The 22191-nt window shown below is 55.1% G+C and overlaps 1 protein-coding gene across 1 annotated transcript in view; it reads right to left on the minus strand.

Moving 5' to 3' along the window:
* ASTN2 (astrotactin 2) overlaps positions 1–22191 on the minus strand; it is a 363040-nt gene that overhangs the window by 125721 nt on the left and 215128 nt on the right. Inside the window, 3 exon segments of the mRNA XM_075716105.1 lie at positions 4076–4255; positions 5805–5909; positions 6324–6448. Coding sequence (XP_075572220.1) covers positions 4076–4255; positions 5805–5909; positions 6324–6448 — 410 coding nt within the window.

A 22191-nucleotide genomic window follows, 5' to 3' on the forward strand; every position in this document is an offset into this window, starting at 1 on the left:
GTCCGGGCACAGCCCCTCTGTGGACTATTTTAATGTAAGAGGTGTTACTGGGAGGGAACATCTTTCACATCTGTAGCAGCCACTTTCAAAGCTCAGCTTGCTGAGTGCCCAACGTAGCCAGGTAATGCAGCCAAGGAAACTCTATCTAGAGATCATAGGAAATGCAAGAAAAACAAACATTTCACTCACTGCAGACATAAAGCACTATTGCAACCTAACAGTTGGGTCATGAAACCCTCTGAATCTCCTCCACCTGCACACAGCACATCCTGAGCCCATCAGCACCCCTCCCTGCTCCCCAGCTGTGCATCTCCCAGGTCCTCGGTGGCAAGGGAGATGAGGTCCCGCAAGCCTGCCTGCTCCTCCGTGGCAGCACACCACTGCTTTTTCCAACTTTTCCCAGCAGGAAAACAGAGGTCTCCCACGCTGAGGCTCAACTAGTCTGCACCACGTGAAGGAAAAGAGTTGTCCCTCAAATGCTTGACAAGACGTGACCCTCTGCATTACTGCTGCTGTCTCCATTTTCTCTAAGTGCCAGAGCACTTGCAGACATTTGTTCTGCATTTTGTGTATCGCAGTGGGAACAAGCAAGCTAGAACAGCTCTTGGGGAAATCCCACCAGGGCTGTCAGATTCTGCTGTCAGAGCAGCTCTTCTCTTTCCCTGACCAAGCTCTCCTCCTCCTCCTTGTCCGGTCAGACCAAGGGGCCACAGAGCAACCAGGTCTCTGATAAACCTTTAGCAGGGACTGAAGTGGTGCCTGGCAGGTGGATTTGCTGGATGGAGGGATCACTCTCTTTCCTCCTGTACATTTTGTGTCTTTGTGGTGGGCTGACCCCCACTGTCTATCCAGTTTTACCACTGAGCATGGCATTATATGGTGTGGAATAGCCCAATTTGGGCCAGCTGTCCCGGCTGTGTGCCCTCCCAAACTCTTGCCGATCCCAGCCTATTCACCTCAGGGACAGAGTGGGAAAGAGAGGAAGCCCGGATGCTGTGCAAGCACTGCTCAGTAGCAGCCAACACACTGGGGTGCTACCAATGCTGGTTTAGCCACAAATCCAAAGCACAGCACCACAGGGGCTGCGATGAAGCCAGTTCACTCCATCCTGGCCAGACCCAGCACACTCTTACATGCAACAGGAGGTGGCCGGGGGCATTGCATTTGCCCCAGCTGCCAAATGAAGATGCTCACACAATTGGTGTGAACTTAATGAGGCGCTGTCAGCTTTAAATGCTGGCTTCGACAGGGGAGAAAACCGATGCGGGCTCCCGTGGCACAGATCAATGGCCGGGTCAACCTCAAGGTCCCCGCTTGGAGGCCACTCCAAGGAGTTAAAGTGCTGCTTGGCGGCACAGAGCCAGAGCAAGCAGTCCAAAAAATGGGCTTTTAATCCCTGCATGAAATAAAATTGGGGTTCGGTTTGGTTTGCTCACACCTTATCTGCTTGCAGGAGGAAGGGGAACATTTTGCATTTCTACAGGCAGAGCAGCCTGCAAACGCCGGCACCGCCCGTCCCGGTGGGGTGGTGGGTCCAGGCAGCGAGAAGGCACCAACTTTCCACTGTCCCTGGCAAGACCCAGATCGCTTTCTCCTCCATTTGGCTGAAGGAAGCACTCTGCAGACACTGACCCACGTCACGGGCTGCTGTGCCGGCTGCAAGCACAGTTTTGGGCTGCTCCAGCCTCGGCAGAGAGCCAGCGCCTGGCCCGGCACTTTAGGAGGAGTCCGGCTGCCAGTGGCACGGTCCCCTCTTCGAGACCATGTTTTCAATTAGGGCTTGACGCGCAGATTTTGCGCTTTATTGGCGGAGGCCTCCTCCTGAGGTCTGCCGATTGAGTTATGAAGTCGATTAAAATATTAAAATAATTTTGTGCGATGCTGCAAACATGCCACAATGTGCATTTTTATCATATTTGGTGCTGTTCCAATTAGCTCGAGACTCTCCTCTCTCCCTCCTCTTCTGACCTGCTTTGTTCGCTAACAAATTACAGTTATCCTGGCCTTACTTTTGTATTTATTAGAGGTGATGCATATGTCCACTCTGAGCAATTCGGAAATGGGCTGGCTAGCAGTGGGGAGCTTGGCGGGCCAGAGCCCGAGTGGAGAAGGCATCTAGAACTGTCTAGCTGGAGCTATTTATTCAGAGCCTCCTTACATTACTGGCAAAATGAGAGTAAATCAGTGGAGAAGCTGGGAATAAAATCCATCTACTATATACAGCAAGCTCTTTCTCTTAGCTAACTGGGGCTTCTCCAGGAGAGAGCCGTGGGTTTCCTGTGATACCTTCTCTGTCCACAGAGCCGATCTCCCATGCTATCGGCAAGAGCCCTAAACATCCTCAATGTCCTTCCAAGAGCATTTGCTGGCTATCAAAGAGCTAGGTACAACACTGGTCCCCTTTGCAGTACCGACAGCCCTGAAGTTCAACCTCACTGACCCCACCAGCTACTGAAGCCGCACACAGAGCCACACACGAAGAACAAGGTCAGAGCCAGCACCCGGTGTTGAAGTGCTGGACGCTCAGAAATTAAATGCTTATGTCTGGGAGTTACATGCAGAAGCCCCAGGGGATCCCTGGGATCCCACGAGTGCTTTGCTGCTTCGCGGGCAGAGGGGAAGGATGCCCCATAAACTCCCAGCATACCGGGGCAGCCTTGTGAGCAGCATGGGGTGGGCATGGCTCCAGAGGCGCAGGCGGGAGCCGGGTGTGGAGCGAGGGAGCCCGCTTCGGCCAGCTGCATACCATGGACTAAAAAGGAAATTATTTTGTCGGCGAGGCACCGCTCGCCTTCAAGGCCCTATGCCACCGCAGGGCTTTGCGATTGAGCCCTGGGAGCCACCGTGGCCCCTGGCCGGGGAGAAGGTGGGGGCTCAGAAGCAGGAGATATTTCACCACTGGATCAAGTGTTGCCACCGTTCATCTCCCCTCTGGCCCCATCACTGTGGAACAGCGGCGATGCTCACGCCAGGCTCAGACTGCAGCATCAGACTCTCGTTCCCATCCAGCATCTCCAGAGAAACCCTGCATCTGCAGTGACAGCGCTGGGACCATGGAGCCACTCTGGGTCTGCCCCCCACCAACACATTTGCCCAGGGATTGCAGGGAGCGCACCGGAATGATTAATAACATCACGAGTACGTAAACAACACACCTTCATGACACTTTCTCCTGCTAAACAGGGGCATTGCTATGGCAAACTTCATTTATCACTATTTAAAACCCAAACAAACGAGTACAGGGTGTTATAAATACGCTTACAAGATGAGCTGCACTGGGAAGACAGAGGAAAAAAATGAGCAGAAAACAATGGAGGTGGTGGGCGGGAGCACACCTCCGTCTGCTGGCTTGCACAAAACAAGGCCACTCAGCAGCGCCCACGGGGCATGATGCGAGTGCCTTTATGACCTCCATTGCCATCAGCCCTACAACAGGCCCTATGAAACACCACAGATGTTTTTCAACAGAAAAATATCAGACCCGGGGAATATCCCCAGCTCCCTGGAGGAGAGAGATGAATTGGCAAATGGAAGGCTACAGCGATAAGGGAGTTTTTATAAACATAACCTAATTGTATTACTTCAAAGTCCTGAAGTTTATTGCCCTGTTTAATGATGTGTCTCATTATTTATGGTGTAGCACAATGAGTCTGCTATTGATTTAATACACTTCCTTAAAGACCATCATTGTCACAAGCAATAAAACGAAGCCATTCTGATACAGCTCAATTATGTCACATCTCCATCACCTGACCCCAACCACCCCCGGTGTGCGGAGGCCACCGCGGCAGAGCCAGAGGCCGGTAGTGAAGAGGGTTCCCCGGGGAAGGATGGAGCCAGAGTGTGGCAGCTGAAGGGCAGGAGCAGCCAGGATGGGTTCACCTGGCTCGGGGATGCTGCCCATGGACATGTGCCACCATCTCCTGCTGCTGGGCACTCAGTTTCGTACAAGTCTCCTGTCTGTGCCTGCTAAACGGCATGGTGATGGTGTATGCACAGGGGAGAGGGGCTGATGAGTGGAAAACAGCACAATACTGGCATTTGTGCCACTGCCCGTTTCCGCCGACCTCCTCACCTTTCTGGTACTGGAGCCAGAGCTGCTGCTGGACCTTCTTGCTGGGGAAGTGGATGGTGCAGCTGAACTCAGAGCCGTACAGTGCCTCCACGATGTAGTGGGAGCCAAACTGCTGGATGAAGGAGAGCAGCTCCTCCCGGCTGCTGTCCTTGTTCAGGATCTTCAGGATGTTTGCAAAGCCTGTGGGAGGGAGGCAGGGGATCAGCAGGTCGGCCAGGCAGGGCTGCCAGCCACAGCCCGGGGGGAAGGAGGCCCAGAAGATCCCCTGCTCAAGACATACAAGTCCCCACATGGGTGCAAAGCGCAGTTCCTCCTCTCTTGCCTCCATGGTCTACATGATCCTTTGGAATCCACAACCTGCTATTTACCCTGGCTGTGGTTCTGGCATCCTTCTATGATTCTTCTCCCCAAGAGATTTCTCATATCAATTTGTAGGGATGTACATGTGAATGCATGTGTGCACAGGCACACATATCCACACACACACAAACACCCTCCTATCAGCTCCATCCCGTTTTGGAGGCTGCTGGGACATCATCAACGCTCTCCCCAGAGGATGTGCTTGGCCTTTGCTTTGCGGCAAGCATAGCCAGAGATGTTCTCCTGGTGTAATTCACTGCAGATTGCACTGCAGACCATCCCCAGTGTAAATACCCTGCACAACCGATAACTATTTTTAGGAAAGCTGGAGACAGCCCAGAGGGACACATGGGACACAAGATGGCAGCTCCATGGGTGCGCAAGGGTCGGGGCATCACTTGAGCAACGCCCTGCAGTGCCCGTGCAGACAGCAGGGACTGTTGTCATGGGACAAGGACATGGACACTCACTGCTCTATGGAGATGCAATATCGTGGAGGCATTGGTGACTACACAGTGCCTTGGCATCATTTAGAGCTGGCTGATATCATCATTTTGGTTCAGTGGTGGAACTGAAAACATACTGCAAGAAAATACGTCATAACTGTCACCAAAATGAGGTTATCTGGCTGGTTGGTTGGTTTATTGAAGGAGAAGACTGGTTTAATAAAAAAACTAGAAGAATTAATTTTGAGCTGAACCCAAATATTTTGTTCAGCTCCGAGCAGGTTATGTTGTTCTGGGGCTGTGCAGCCTGTCTGCACTAAATCTTTTTTTTTTTCTTTCCCCATTTAAAAACAGGTTAATTTTTAAGTAAAAAATGCTGTTTTGAAATGAAAAGGCAAAACATTTCAGGTCGCAACAAAATGTTTCAGCATTTCTGAAACAAAATGTGTAGCTATAAAAACATGGAAGTGAAATGTTTTGACATTTCCAGGATCCTCCTGCCCGCCCCTTCTTCATCTGCGTCTCCCTGCTTTATGACACGCATTTACAAGCGCTTTGAGTCCTTTTGAAACCACATTTTTTTTCAAGAGCTTACTGTTTTTCTTATATACATGTATACACAGGCACCCGCCATGAATCCTCCCTGCAGTATTGCTTATTAGCTTGATCCTGGCTCTGACCCCAGCTCTTGGTTTGTGCGACCGAGCTGCACAAACTCCCTGCCTCAGTTTCCCCCCTGTAAAAAGGAGGAAAATCTCTCTACCTGCTTCTGCAGCAGCACTGGGAGCATGAGTTACTGCCCGAGCAGAGCCTGGAGGTGGGAAATGCTGGTGAGGCGCTCAGCATGACTGTGCCTTGGGGCAGAAGACCACCACCCACCCACCCATATAGACACGCATCTCCCCACCGCTAGAAACCCTCACCTGCAGAGAGGGTGATGGAACTGAGCTTCACCCTGTAGAGGTTGCTCCTGACCCGCCAGTGCTGCACCATGGGGTAGCCCATCGCCTCGTCGTATTTGATGTCCCCTGCAAAGGAAGAGCCAGCGCTCAGCCCCTGCTGACCCTACAGCCGTGCTCCAGGGAACGCTTAATGCTCACATGGAGCAGGGGCGAGAAATGGGATGATAGCGGGGATGGTAACCTCCCCCAGTGGCCATGGCATGGGGTCCCCAGGGTGCTGGCAGGACCAGCACTGCGGTGGCACATTGCAGCTGCCAGGAGCTCGCAGGGATGGAGATGCTGCTTTGCCGTGCCAGGGCGGACTCGCACAGCCCATACGCTATTTCTACCCAAGGGATGCAGGAGGGATGCCATGAAGGACCCTGAGATGTTGGGGGTGCTGATGCCCCTTGGGGACCATGCTAGGAACCAGGGTGGGAGAAGGGGCTCTTGCTGCTGCGCTTGTCGCCAGCGGGGGCTGAGCCCAGGGGCAGCTCGTACCGGTGAGAAGCTGGAGGTCGGGAAGGGGCTCTGAGAGGACGCCGCGGCACTGCTCCTCCACGGGCAGCGGGATCACCATGAGGCCATCGGCCAGCTGGGGGAAGTCCTTGATGAAATTATTCTCCCTGCAGAGAGAAAAAGACAACTGCAAAGCAACGATGCAGGCCACGGCCGGGCAGGGGGGCTGAGCCACCCCGGCATGGGGACGGGTGGCTCAGGAGGGCAAGGGACCTCTCCTGCAAGCAGCAGACCTAACAGGGGATGGGGTTTGCAGCCCCTGCCGCCAGCCGCCCCTGGCTCTGCAGCCCTCCGAGGTGATGCTTAATGAGCTCCCTGGGGACTGTGGCTCTGTTAGCTCGCTGGTGGCATGGGACCGCTCTCAGCCTAGGGACCCTGCCCCTGGTCTTGGCCCGGATTTTCAAAGTGTGCCACTGGAGAGGGGGCAGACAGCAGCGAGGAGAGACGAACGGCTGCTACATGCCAAAGCTGCCCTTTTCCACCACCTCCAGCATCTTCCCAGTACGGGACCATGAGCAAGCACCAGACCAAGCCCTGCTGGGGCTCCCCGTCCCAGGCAGCATCATCACCCCACGGCTTTGCCCCCGGATGACTGGCTCTCCAAAAGGAGGAAAAGGTACATTTATAGACAGACACCAAAAAAAAAAGACGGCGCATGCAGCTTGCAGTGCGATTTTACCACACATGCGGGATCTTTTCTAACCTTGGCAGGTATAACATTATATAATAGGCCCCTAATGAATTGTTTCTAGAACAATGATACTGGGGAAATTATTTGAAATGCTGAACAGACAGGTCTCTGGGAGACGAGCCTCCCCCGGAAAGGGAAACGCCTCGCGCCTGCGCAAAGGAAACGGGAGGGGGGATTTTAAATATTGATCTTAGAGCCAAAATATAGGTCAGGAGTCTCTGTGTCCTCCGGGTGCAGAGACAAAAGGGCAGCTGAGCAGAAAAAAGGGAGGTTCTTGCAAAATCAGGTCAGCCCCAGGAGCTGGGGGGAGGCTCAGGCTGGCACCGCCTGCCGCAGCTGCATTTTCCTGAATAGATTTTCCTTTAAACAGCTGCTGGGTTCACCCCCCTTCCCCGGTTTTACTCCCCGCATCTTGTCCCTGGGAGGGATGCTCCATCATCCCATGATCATCTCACAAGTGGGGACACCTTGGCCACCTCCAAGGGTCCCGCTGCAGTGAGACGCCGGGCTGGTGGAGCACTTCCCCGGGGCCCTCCCGCTGCTCCAGGGTCAGGATACGGCTGGTGCAACCTGTACCAGTGGCGAGCAGGAGGCCGTAGCCCCGTGCAACCAGCCTGGGGGTGCTCCCAGACCATAGGCGGGTGAGGAGCACTGGGATGAGCAGCTGCAGGAGGGGACACATGAGTGGGGCCTAACATGGCTGTGCAGGCAGCCCTGCCACCAGGCAGCCGGCAGCAGCCTGCCTTCATGCTGCACCCCTGTCTTAAAGCCGCTGGCATCTGATTTGCGTCTCAGGAGCTTCACTTTAGGCACTGCTGGAGAAAAAGTGATTTATTTGTCTGAGGGGAAAAGCCTCTCGCTCACACATGTGCTCACAAATCTCCTATTGATCACGCCAGGCGCGGGATCCCCGTGGCGGAGTAGTGCTTTGCTATTCTGAGCCCTTTGCTGTCTTAGCGATGCAAATGGGGAACTGCAATTACTGCCGGAGCCGGGAGCTGTGTGGGTGGTGGGAAGCAGGGGCTGCAAAATTAGGCAAGTTAGTAGGGAACACGGGAAGGAGCGTGTCGGTGTCTCTGCTGCTCTGCCTCAGCAGAAAAGTGAGAAAGGCGTCAGCGCTACCAAATCCCAAAGCTCCGGAGAGGCGCAATGCCGCACCGGGAAAGCAGGATGCAGCCGCGCTGAGCCCGCCTGCCACCCTGGGGCATGGGGATGGTCCCCTCCCTGATGGGTCAGCCCATCAGGTGATGTGCAAGGGTGAGTGCAAGGGCCAGGCAGGTCACCCCAGAAGCCTGTCCAGCCCTGCATCGCACCTCCAAAAGGACCAGGAGGGACAATGACACTGGCTGGCGGCACCTTCCCAAGTGCCCTCCCACCGCCCCGCACAAGGCGACACACCTGGCGGTGCCAGAAGAGCTCAGCCATGGTGGACAGAAACACGCGGCATGGCAGACACTGGAAGACTGCGTTAGCTCTGTGCCCTGCACCTAAGCACGGGGCAGAGAAGATGCAAAGAAGCAGCATCTCCTCCTTCCCTCACGCAAACTCACCCGGACCATCTCACTGACACCTGCCTGTGCCACGAGCCCGCAGACCTCCTGTCCCTGGGCACGAGCCCAGCTCATCCGGGTGGCCAGACAGCCCGCAGGGGCTGGTGGTCCATGCACGGGCAGCTAAGGAGGGAGAAGCTGGAGAAGACACACACCAGTGCAAGGGGAACCCACACGCAACGGCTGCTGCTCAGAGCTGATGCCTCTATGAAAAGGTATTTACTGAAAAGCCATGCTCTGCGGTGCTGCTTGCTGTAATGCCGTTTGCTTTAACTGCTCCGCAGTCGAAAGGTCGAAGAAAAACAAGGGGCAAGTGCGAGTCAATGTGTGGGCGTACACACTGGCGCGTGCCCGCAATGCACTCCCGTAATGGGAGGGAGCAGCAGTACAAGGCAGGACTTCAGGAGCAGTTCGATGATGCATTTTTGCTACCAAACCCTTCCTGCATCTTCTCCCTCCCTCCCTCCCTCCCTCCATCCCCGTCTCCATCCTCCTGCTCCCTGCCACCCCAAAGCAGGGAGTAGCCGAAGCCCCACAGAGGTGAGCGCCCGCTGGGAGCAGGGTCTGGGCATGGCGCAGCCCCCCCTGCAGAGCCCTGCCAGCCGGCACCATGCCAAGCCTCCGCTGCTTCTGCGGGTGCAGGAAGGCAAACCGGGAGGGCGGGTGATGGGGACACCCAAAACCACTTGTGCCAGGCGGCTGCCGCCCGCGGCACCCTGGCCGGCGCAGAGGGCAGCGTGCTGCGGAGCCACAGCCGGCAGAGGGCTGTAGCTCCTTTTCCACTGTGCCTTATTAATAACCCTGCGGCTCGCAGCACTGCTCACCACAGAGGCACAAAAAAAGAGTTTCTGTCAGGCTTTTGTGCACTCTGGAAGCTCTGATCAAAGCCACCGGGCTCCGCACGAGGGGCAGGGACGCAGACGAGGGGAGGGATGTGACAGCATCCCTGTGCATGTGTCGCCACGTGTGCCTCCATCTGGGGCACGGCCGAGCCACCGGCACCTCCGCACGGGTTCACACCTGGGGGTCCACGCTGTTTCCAAGAGGCATGGCAGTGCTTTCATGACCTCGCAGTTCCTACCAGCCGTGGAGCCAGATTTATTCTGATGGGATCAGGAGAGAGCCCAGCAAACCTGCCTGCTCCCAGCACCTGCGAGCCCCACATCCTCCTGTGTCTCTTGTTCTGCCCCCCAGCATCTTCCCAACACACAGAGCAGATGCCCGATACTCGCAGGAGCAGCGAGCATGCTGCTCTCTCCAGCACAATGCACACTGAATCCACTCATCGACTCGCAGCGCTCTCCTGGTGGGGATCTGAACATCTCTCGGGGCATTTTGCAGATACTGAGTCATTACACAAGGAAATGCTGTTTCTCCCTCGCAGCCCCGGTCCCCAGTAGCACCTGAGCCAGAGTATGTCCCTGCCTTGGGAGCGAGCTGACTTCCAGATAAACAAGTCTTGATACTGGAAAAGGTCAAATGGCCCAAGGCTTTACTGAGCTCTCGTACTGGCAGGGTGGGCTGAGGAGGAAGGCAGTTGCCTGGATTAAACTGAGTTCAAAATCCTGGCTTTGATGGACACTTCGTGTAACCTTGACCAAGTCATAAAATGCACCCGTTGTCTCGCGTGGCACAGATAACAGACAACAGCTCCCTCCGTCTCGGGGTCCTGGTGCGGTAAAGGCACTTAGCAGCTGCTCAGGTACCAGGAGGAGGGCTCAGGCAGCGAGAGCCTGCTGTGCCAGTGTTCTCCTGTCCTTCTGAAACTAGATACACAAACCAGAGATGTTTTCGGGGAATCTGACCTTAAATAATACACCCAAGGTCATGCAATACAGCCGTGACACAGTGCAGCGTAGGGCTGCATTGCTGTGCTCTGCAGTGCTGGTATCATCTCCAACCGGAAGGCTTCAAAAAGGACCGGCATCCCACAGCATCCCTGAGCAAAAGTGGGGTTTTGGGGGAGCAGGAGAGCCCGAGCCAGGCACTGGGGAGCAGCTGGAGTGCTGTCGTCCTCCTGGATGGGTCCACAGCCACCAGGTCCTGGTCCATGGCACGGTTCTGCTGAACCCTGGAGCACCTCATCCCCTTGCCAAGGCACTGAAAGCCAGGACCAAGCCCACAGTGGGATTTTGGCCCGCAGTAGTGAAAGATCAGCTGGTAACTCACTTTCATTTCATTTTCCTGTTAGCAACACTGTTGGGTGAAGGAGCAACTTCTCCTTGGCTGAGCTGGCTGTGGCTTCCTCCATTCACACTTTACTCCCAAAGGACTCGACCTCGAGGCTGGACTCTGCCAACCCACCCTTTCGGAGACCCTCCTTGCTCCTGTACATCTCTCACTGCAAATCCAAGCATCAGCTGGCATGGGGCTTCCTGCCTCCTTCCGCCACTGCTAGCGGATGCACATCCTGCATCACAGAAACCGGGTAAATATATTCATGAAGGGGTAAAAAAAAAAAAAAAAAAAATGACCCCACAAGTGATTAGCTGATGCCCTGAAGCGTGAGATTTAATTACCCTTATCTGAGCCAGCACAGCTACAAATGTTAATCACATTATCATCCAGCGTGCTTATGTTCAGCAAAGTGACTGTGCGAGGACTGCGCTTTCTGCTATGCAAGTCTGAGAGGACGCCTTCTCTGGCAAGAATAATTTATTAATGATACTTCTTTCTGTCCTGCAATGGCTTGGGGAGAACAAGATGGATTTAGGGTTATTTAGTGCCAGCTTTTGACCCAACTTTTCCTCAGAGGAACTTTCCCGCTGTGGTGGCTGCAAGCTCACAGGAGCCCAGCCTGCATCTGACACAGGGACATTCAGAAATAGCTTCTTTTTAGCTTGTCGTTGCCAAAAAAAAAAAAAAATTGATCTAGAGTCACTGGGAGACAGAAAAGAGGGTGTCCTGTTTCCACAGCCACTTTGGAGAAGGTAAGCACACCGTAAATCTCCCCCCATGTGTCTCCATGACCTCAGGCACCGGTGAATTATACAGGCTTAATGCAAACCCTCTGAAGCAGCAGTTACTTACTCCAAATTTACTCGTCATTAATTTCAGTGAGGCCCCACTCCTGTATAACAAGGCAGGATAAAAAAAGGAGAGACCAGTCAGGTTTTGCCAGACCCTGGAGCCCTCTCCAGCTCCCCAACTTTCAGCCCTAACCACCGTTTGCAACAATTCATGGCCGGACTGGGCTTTGGGGAGAGAGGAGAGCACCAACCTGGAGCTGCCCGTGCCCCCCGAATCCTGCCGGTGCAGCCACAGCCATCACTCCCATCCCTCCATTGGCCCCGATGCTGTGGATAAGACCTGTCCCCACGCTGCCTGTCCCTCCCTGCCGTGTCCCCAGCGTGCCCCACTTCAGCGCCAGCAATAAACAGCCTGACAATATTCAATAGCTGCCTTACCCCCTCAGTTCAGGAAGAATTAGCATTTAAATTGAGGTGTTTCAGGAAGGTAAATTATGCCAGCGCTGGGGCCGCAGCGCCTGTGGGCACGCACGGTGCTCCTCGGGGCTGGCGTGATGTGCCTACAAGCACGGTGCTCAGCACCATCCCCTCCATACGCCCTTGGTCTGAACCCCGAAACCTGCCCCAAAACCCTCTGTGGGGCTGGGAGCGACCAGGACCCCCTGTCCTGCACCCCCCGCTCCCTCTCTCCCGTGGGGCTGGGGCTGCGTGGCGGTGAAGTCACCTACTCTGTAATGGAGAGGTGTTGAAAAGGGCTCAGCTGACGCCAGCGAAACGCCGTGGGCTCCGTCTCGGCAGCTCTTTGATCCCAGCACTGGAATACTAATCGTGGCGCCATGCCGGCACGGCTGCGGGAGGCCCTCGGTGGCACCGCCGGGGCTCCTATTCCCTCATCGCACCCAATCTGGGGACACTGAAGCGTGGGAGGGGACAGTGAGAGCAATGGGACTGGGCAAAGGGTGGTGGCAGCTACCTGGGACAGCAGCTGGGAGGAGGAGCTGCAAACCCCACTAGTACCTGTGCCACCGCCTGCGTGGTGCCGTGCAGGGACCCCAGCCACGGCACGACAATGGTGACAGCCAGCAAATGACATCAGGTCACGGGACTTTAAGACAGGGGACAGCACTGACAGCCGGACAGACGGATGCGGGCAGTGGGAGCAGTGCTGCTCCCTGGGAGCCAGCAGAGGCAAGGAAGGGGATTCCCTCCCGGTGAATATTCACCGTAAAGCAGGAATTCAGTTGATCCAAAGCTATTTGTCAACTCTGCTCGAACCTGTTGCAGAACGTGAGCAGAGATTTTTTTGGTTGTCGTTTCTTATATACACAAAAAGAGATGGAGAAAGATGAATAGATGCCACCACTGTGCTGCTACTGCCTCCGTGCCTGCCGGGGGTCCTGCACCTTCCCGGTAGCTAAAGGCAAGTCTCAACCGAGACTGCAACTGCTTTCCCATTCTCCGTTAGTGCACCAGAACATCAAACTCATCTCACAGTAATCCAAAGCATGCTGCTGCTGGTGTTTCTCTTCAGCTGTTGAACAGATAACTTGACTCTCCGCCCCACTTGTGCCTGAGCCCAGGTCAGCAGCAGGACCCTTCCTCTGGCCCCGGGAATCGCGTGCCCATGCCCATCAACATTGCGCTCCACCAACGCTCGACCATTCCAACCTGATTTTCCTACAAATCATCTCCAAACACCCTCAAATGCTAAAGCCCTCCTCCGGTCTGCACAGCCCCGGTGGCACCACCAAGCACTCAGGCAAACCCAGCCAGTGGTGCCCACCACCGTGGCGCTGATGGTGAACATGATGTGCATGTTCACATGCACGGAAAATGTGCATCCTCTCCTGAAGGAGAGGAAAGAAGTGTGATTCCTGTGTCTTGTCTAAAGGAAAGACACAGGAATCTGCTTTGAGACAGGGAGATGGAGAAGCCAAGAGCGACAGGAGCAGAGATCTCCTTCCTGCACCCTGGTGAGCCCTGGAGCAGGCAGGGGGATGTGCTGCCGGAGGAGGTCCACCACCGGCACATGGCTCTGGCCAGCAAAAGCAACGCAGCTCAGGTGGAGTGCCCATGGCCATGCAGAGGGACCCCAAGAGGCTCCCCAGCCTCTCCCAGCTGCTGGCTCTCGAGATGCCAGGTCCCAGTGACATCTTTGTTGCCCATTTATCACCTTTTATTATCCTCCCTGCCCCACTCCCCATTATACAGCTATTTATTTATTCCAGTAAAGCACATCTCCTGTGGGTTAAATCCTGTGGTAGGCTGTGGATCTTTCTTCCTCTGGAGTGCCTGTTGGGAACAGGCTGAAACGGAGTGCCGACTAAAAACAAATTTGGAAAGTTACGGTTCCCACAGCAACACCTGGCGCCTGTGCAGCAGGCAGCGCACAGGCATGCAAAGCTGGATTTATGCCTTAATTACGGAGTCGGGGCTGAAAGAGGAAACCCATGCAAAGCTCTAGTTTTCAGCCCCTTACACAACTTTGCAAATACACGGATTATTCCCTTTGGGATTAAAACTTCCCATGCTACCTAAGCTTAATGGTGACTTTCTGCAAGAAGTTTTAACAAAAGTAAAAAATCCCCATTTTAGAGTGAGAAGGTGAGGATGAAAAGCCGACACATCCCCAGCTGGAGAAAGGGAAGAGAGTGACAACTGGCCTCTTGTTTGCCTGTAACTCTGGCATAGCTTGCTTCTGGAAGCCCACACTCACAGAGAGCAAATCCCTCAGGAGACAAATGCGTGTGAGCTAGGAGACATGACTTGGTGCAGAAGCTGCCATCATTAACACTTGAGCCCAGGTAACAACTCCTAGCTGCATCGAGACCAGAGCCCAAAATACCAGAGTCTACCAGCAGTCCCTTCCCTCTGACAGAGCAGGCTCCAAGCTCTTTGCATTTACTGCTGGAGACCTCCTCGTTTGATGGACTGCTCCCATCAACAACAAGCAGCAAAGAAGCTGATGAAATACAACCCAACGTATGTCTGACCCAACATGTTCCATCTCTAAGTTGCTATCTCCTTACTACTGTCCTGCTCAAGTCACATCACCTAGGTGCATCACCATCACGTAGGTGCATCATCACCCAGAACAAGCCCTTCCACACACACCTCTCTGCTCCTCTCCTCCTTGCACAGGGGAAAAGCAAAGGAGCAAGTAGCCCAAACCTCTCCCTGCATGGCTCTGTGCTAGGCATCTGGCTGATCTCGCCAGCAACATAGGCAGCGGCTCCACCACTGCCCACAGCTGGATGGGTTTTGGCCTCAGCAGCCTTGTCCTGAGTCTGCAACCCGGTTGCAGGGCCAGAAGAACACGTCTGAGCTGCGTGTCACCCTTCCTCGATGGGAAGGTCTGGGAATTGCCCAACAGCTGATGTGGCTGATGAGAAATCTGCCCGTTTGCAAAGGGTTGGCACCGCTTAGTGTCTGCCAGGAGGATCCGTGTCTTGCTCCATGTATCTGCTCTTCAAGGTGTCTCCCTCCATTAGCTTTGCCATTGCTGACAGCTGAAGGGTCTGACCTTGTCAGCTTCCATAAGCCCAGCAACTTTCAGCTTTTTAACAATTTGGATGGGCAAGTGCCATGAAGACAGACAGACCTCCTGGAGCAGCTCACTAAACTTCTGCCCATTGGGCTGTAGCCACTGCGAGATGATCTGGGGATGGTTTCTCTATGGGGACATTTTTTCTACACCTGAGCAACCCAGAGCCGGGCTGGACACCTCCTCTGAATGATTATTTCAGCAGCAAGCTGAGCCAAGGCTGCCGGTCCTCTTGCACGGGTTGTTTGGGTGCTGTTTGCAATCATTTCCTGAGCGTTGCTCAAGCAGCTCCATGCCTGGCACTTTCATTAGCATTATTTGTAATAAAGCAACAAATAAGAAAACTCCCACTGACTTCAGAGGAGCCAGGACCGCACGCTGGGACTTCCCAAGGAACCGGCGTGAGGCTGATGCCTGACTTGGATTCATTTCCTAGGGGATTTAGGCACGGTGACCTGAAGCCGTTGGCCTCTCTGCACACCAGCAGCCTCTCGCACCAGCAGCTCTTCCAGGGAAACCCACACCCCAGCTGCAACGCCCTGGGAAACGGAAGCACTGCCTTTTAAATAATATTTGCCTTTCCAGTGTAAATGCAGACCCAGCTCTCAGCTCAGCACACACATCCATTCTCTTTTAACAATTTGGGATCTTAAGCATTTTTTTTTTCTTTCCTAAGCTTCATCGTTAACCTTTAAGACGGAGATAAGGCATAAGAGTTTGGAAAGGATTCAGGAGGGACCCTGGAAATGAGCCAGGAGCAGTGTTAATACTGGGCTGCACATCATATCTCTTCGGTTCTTCTTTCCCCCCAGGGTGATTCGGACTGCTCTTGACTACCACCATGGTATTACAAACTCTAATGAGGTTTGGAAAATAAGAAACCCACTGCGGCGTGGGAGAAACTAATAGAAATTGTTTTGTCTTCTCTCTATTAGTCATTAGAAGCAGAGGAAAAACAGCCACAGGCAGTGGCAGGGCTGCAATATCACCACACATTTGATATGCTGGCACTCCGACAAAGTCATTTCAATGCAGTTAATGCTCCTGCTTCCCCTCTGCGCAAGGCCTGCCATACGCCAGCATGGCCTCCAGCTGCACCAGCGTCCCTGTGCCAGGATCGACCGAGCCCGGCGTGACTCCAGTGGTGCCCCGTGCCTGCCCAAGGTGCCCATGCAGGATGCTTGGCCAGCCCACGGCTCTGCCTAGCAGCAAACCCACCAGCACAGACCATCGCAGCCACTCTGCAGCGAGCTGCTGCGCAGAGCCCGGCGTCCCTGATGGGCTGGGGACAGGTGGGGAAGGCGAAGGCAGTGCCCGGGCAGGGCAGCGCTGGAGGATGCATCCGTAAGCAGCACGTCCCCGGTGCTGTCAGGCAGCCAGAACATATGGTGAATTAGCTGGGATTTGCAACCGCATCTGCAAAGTTGCGTTTCTGTGTGCGGTTAATTACGGAAGCCATGAAACGATGCGCATGGCAAGCCGGGGCGGGGTGATGGCACCTGCAGCAAACTCTACCCCTTGCCATCCTCCCAGGGAAAGGCAGGTGCTGAGAGCCAAGCCCTGCCCCAGGGCTCAGCGAGGTGTGTTGGAGCACCTTCCACTTTGCTTCCCTCCTTCCAGCTCTGCAGGCCATCACACCCGGGCTACGCAGCCGCCTGATGGCAAGTGGCAGTGCCATCACACCTTCCAGATGTTCGCCTGCTGCCCACAGGTACAGGCACAGCTGGTGAGTGGCACCGTCCCCCGGAAAGCCGGGGCACAGGCACACAGGCTGCTCTGCCCACACCAGGCTCCTTCGGCCCATGCTGGGGGAGAAGTGAACTGGCACAAACGCCCCGAGCTTTCATCTCAAGAAAACTGCTATTGAAGGCAACAGCCCAGCCCATGGGAGACTCCTTCTTGCCCGGTTGCAGTCTAGGCAGGGGGAGAGCACGACAGCAAGGAAGCATCGCTGAGGGACAGGAAAGAGGGTGAATGATGCTGGGTCAGTCCCCACCACAGCTCCTGCATTCCTCTGCACTGAGCCACGGCTCCAGCATCCAAGCCAGGTCACATTGCCCAGGAACTGGGTGAGGTGGAAGATTTAGGAGATCTCCTGGGTTATCCCACGTGCCCTATGGGTAGGATGCAGCAGGGGATGGGAGGGCTCCCAGCATAGCTTGTCCACCACTTTTGGTTGACAGTAGGTTCAACCGATGGGGCCCAAGCCGAAACTTAACACTCGCCTTCAGGTTTACACAGTCACAAGTTACACTGCAATATGCAGAAGGGCAAGTCCTCCATCTCTGGAGAGATTGCTTAGGATGGGAAAGAGCAAGACCAAATTTTCTACTGCACCGAGGATTTCATCCAAGCCCTGCTGCTAACTCGGAAGCAGGTATGGCTCGACAGCTGGCAGAGCTGCGGAGTGCTCAGATATCCCCATGATGGTGCCTGCTCACAACTGCATTGCCTGGAGCAAGGATCTGCATTACTAAGTCAATGTCAAGCCGATTTAGTCCTTGGATGGGGAATCTCCATTGACCAGCGCTGGCACTAGTGAGGAAGAGCAGTGACGGGCTGGTAACTGTCAGCCTTGTCCCCGGAGGTACTGCTGGAGCAGTGTCCATGGTGCAAGCAGCACAAACCACAGCCTGTGCTAATGGTGACCACCACGGATGGGCCCACAGCATGATGGAAACCCCCTGCTATCACAGTTTAAAGCCGGGCGGTTACAATTCACTGCCTCAAACCCTCCCACATCACTCTCTCCTTTCTTCTCAGCTGAACATAATCCTATTTTCATATGTCCTGAGTGAGTGCAGAGCCCCTGTGCCCCAGGAGTGGCTGCACACCATGTCAGATGAGGAAAGAAGGAGAAGCAATTCCTCTCTGCGAGTCTGTACACCACTGCAAGGCTATAAAGCAAATAAGGACCCCCTGGGAAGAAAGGTACCCTATAAATTTGAGCTGTTATTATTATAAAACCAATCTCCACTGCATCTCTTAATAATGCAGATTAACTATGCAATAACACCAGCTATAATTAGTATCATAAAAGTCAGAGATGGGAAAGGCTAGCAGGTCAGCCAGTCAGTCTCATGGACTGCTCCCCACAGTACAGGGAAGGGGGGGAACGTCCCAGGTGCCCTGGGAGCTCAGAGAAGCGAAAGCAGGCTTGGCAGTGCCGGGCACTGTGAAGGGAGCAGTGGCAAGGAGCGGATGGCACACGAATCACCACACCTCTGCCAAACCAAGGAGGGGAGCAGAGCCCCACTCTTGCTCTGCAAGTGCCCAACACCGACCTCTGGTCCCTCCTCTCCTGTGTGCGTCCATGTCCCCTCTGTCAAACCTTTATCCTTTCCTCATGTTCAGGACTCGAGACAAGGGTGTCACCATCAGCTTTTCGCAGGGTGAACCCTGAAGACCTCACTGAACCCCCTGACAGCTGTGTGGGGGGACGTGGGTGTCCCCCAAGGGCCACAGGCTGATGACAGCAGGGCAGGTTCCTTTCAGGAGGAGCCCGTGTCCCAGACCAGCTCTTCCAAGGGACAGGCATGGCCCCAGACCCTTCACCTCCCATCCCACGAGAAGCTCCTAGCCCCAGGGCTAGGAGACACGACCTTCCCATACGCACACACACACACCTTGCCCAGCAGCATTTCTGGACTGGGATCCCGCTGCCTGCTCCCATCCAGCCCAAGGACCAGCCCTCCTCCAACCAACCCAGCTAACGCACGCAGCCCAAGCCCTAGTGCCTGCTGCCTTCCTCCACCTCCTGCTCCCAGAAACCCCCTCATCCTCCTCGCCTGCAAGGTGCACGCATGCGGCCCCGACCCTTCTCCCCTGTCAACCCTGCTGGCACGGCAGCACTGGCAGTGGGAAGGGTGGGAGGGAGGGCTCCTTGCCTGGGCACAGCACTGCTCTGCCCAATTAGCGCTGCTGGGTGACAGGCTCTGTTTGCGCTGCATGATTAGCTGTGGAAATGCAAATCTGAACTTCCTCCGCCGCAGCAGCTAACAAGATAATGAATATTTTCATCAGCTACTGAGAATACAAACATCTGCGCAGACACAAACGTGCTGCCAGGGCCGGGGGGGAGCCAGGAGCAGGGGCACGGAGTGGGGGAGCAGCTCCCCGGCATCCCTCGCTGCAGGGGAAGCAGCTCTGCTGCCAGGGGAAAGGAAAGCTCTGCCAGCGCCGGCTGGTCCCCAAGCCTGGCAAAAGCCTGTGGGTGACACTTCATCAGCTTTGGTGGGTGCTGGTACCATCTCCTTGGCCCTGGACTGTGCCTGTGTCTGGGAGAGTGGGTCTGGGGTATGTACCCGTGGTACCCACGTCTCCCAGGGTGCCCCGCCAGCTCCGCCCCCTCACTGCCCATCTCCGGAGCCTGAGCTCCAGAGAAACACCAGCTCACCGGTTTGCATGGCTGCAAAGCCCGCTTTCAGGGCACGGACCAAGGTGAAAGCTGCTTGGCTTTTCCTCAGCCTCATGATAAAGGTGGGCTGTTTGGTTGCATTTTTAACACCCACCTATTTTTTTTGTACCGGCACATCTTCACACACTGCCTGGCGCCACTGGGGCTCAGGAGGGCCTGAAGAAGGAGCCCAAGCCCCAAGTCACAGATGTGCACTTGGGTTTGGGCTCTGGCTGTGCCAGCAGCTTCCACCCTGCTGCCCCTCCTCCTCCCCAGGGCTCAGGCACGTGCTGGGAGTGGTGGGCCTCTCGTGGGCCATGGCCAAACAGCAGAGACTGACCCCATGCAAGGCTATCCTGTCCCACTGCCTGCAGACTGGAATGAAACGGAGCAGCTCGGGGGCGCATCCAGAGCAGGGACAGGGCAGCAAGAGCAGGAGGCGGCTGTGATGGCCGTGCCTATGCTCGCCAAGGACGTGCCAGCCTGTTCCTGAAATCCCACCCACACCAGACACAGAATGTGTTTGAAAACCTCTAGTACTTAAAATACCTCTATTACTAACATCTCAATCAGCATACTTTAAAAAACATCCCTTCCGCCCTGGACCCCTGCGTTGTCTTTAGGATATCGCTGGCACTGGACTTGCTTTTGTTTTGCTACAAGAATAAAAAAACAGTACCAATCCGGTGCAAAAGCATGTGGCTACAGACTGTTAGAAATACCAGCTCAAAGCCACACAATCTGTTCTCCTTCTCGGTGGGATGCTAACTTTGAAACAGAGCAGGGCTGATGCACGCAGGATGCAACAGCAACCTGACTGATGGGGTGCTGTGCTAATTGCATTAGTCATTTATACGCTGGATTGACAAAACCTCAATGCTTAGCCTGGCCAGCGAGGATGCGCTCAAAATACACGGCGTGTGTCCATGTGCAACCTGTTGTGGGCTCTGAAAAGGGCTGCACGGACTCAGGAGAGCAGCCAGGATGTCCCCAGTGCTAGGTTGAGAGATGGAAAATACAGGATTGAGGAAAAATGGTTCATTTTTTCAGGGGCCCTTGGGGGATTGAGGAAAAAAGGCTCAGATGGGGGCCCTCTGGGGGCTGCAAAGCCATTGTGTGCAGCATGGCCACAAGCGGGTACCAGGACATCTCTGCTCCGCAGGCAGCATCCCCGGCTGGGAGCAGGCAACGCTCCCGCATGGCACATACTGGGAGCGGGGCATCATCACATCCCACAACAGCTCCACAGAGCCGCTAAACTGCTAATGACCCCCTTACCCGCTGCTGAGGACCAAGGCCTGAGGCATTAGCCTGGCTTGGAAAGACATCATTGCTTCCAACTAGTATGTCTGAGGCTTCAGAGTTGTGAACAGGTAATAGAATTGCAGCAACAAATAATAAAAAGAGGAATGAAATGGAAGGCAGCCACTGGAAAAGAGATCCATCCGTTATCCTGGCCTGAAGGGTAATAGGTAAACAAGGCGTTGGGGTACCGGCTGGTGCCGAGCTCACTGGCACAGGAATAATAAACAGCGCAATTATAACTTCTGTGCTCAGAGGTTTCAAAGAGAGGGAAAAAAATATGAAAAAATCAATAGCGTTAATTTAACTAGTTACAGACGTTACCGTTGCGATACCGCGGGGGAGGCAGGACATCCTCGCCGGGGCTGGCCCGCGAGCTCCAAGCCGGGAGGCACCAGCAAAGCCCCCACCCGGCCTCCCGCACCCAGACGTGATGCTGCACCCAGCTGAGCACCCATCCTGGCCCTGGGACCACCCACGGCCCGGGGAGACATCGGGTGCAGCTCGTACAAGGCCTCCCCCCGCGCAGGGGGAGTGATGGGGTGGGGACATCTCCAAAAGCAGCTCCCCGGCAGGGATGGCGCCGAGCTGTCAGCACGCCCCGCCGTCGCCACGCTGGTTTATTAAGGGCTGAGAAGCAGTGAGGGGAAGGAGTGACAGATTTAAAATTAACTTGCCAAACTCCCCATCAATATTATGACAATTCCTCGCATCGGTTCAGCGACCCGGCGCGCCGCCTGACAGCATTAACGTAGCTGTGTGGAGGCAGAGCCGGCTGCCAGGCTGGCAGCACTCGGGGTGAGCGGGAGCCTGTCCCTCCCCGCCGCACCCCGGCCACCTCGGTGCTGCGCTCAGCAGCACCGCCCGGCGCTCAGCACCACCTCCAACCCATCCTTTCCCTTCCCCAAGGCTGTAAAGAAGTAGCAGCCCTGTTCTACGGGTGGGATGCGAGGAACAGCATCCTACAAGGACCGATTTGCAGAGGGAAGGGTGTTTCCAATTTGCAGGAAGGTGCTCAGCCACGGCACAGCAGCCCTGCACCCTCCGGACCCATCCTCCCTATTTATGAAGAGGGGAAAACACTCGGTGTTTAGCCATTGTTTTGCACTGAGCAGTGAGCGAGCGCTGACAAAACCTCTCCCCCCTCCAGCCACCGAACAATTTTGGCTGCTTATCTGCCCCCAACACCCAGAAACTCCCCAGACTCACTGCATCTCTGCTGGGGGGGATCAAATCAGGGCTGCACAGGTGAGCAAGGTGCTCCCCATGTCTCGGGGCTATGCCAAGCTGGAGCAAGAGCTGGGATGAGAGGCAGAGCCAGAGGCAGGGATGGGAAGAGACCCCGGTTAGGGCAGATGGCTGCTCCCCGGGGAGCGCTCCACCGCATGTTGCTCTGAC

Source organism: Pelecanus crispus, chromosome 9, assembly GCF_030463565.1.
Source record: "Pelecanus crispus isolate bPelCri1 chromosome 9, bPelCri1.pri, whole genome shotgun sequence".
Lineage (NCBI taxonomy): Eukaryota > Metazoa > Chordata > Aves > Pelecaniformes > Pelecanidae > Pelecanus > Pelecanus crispus.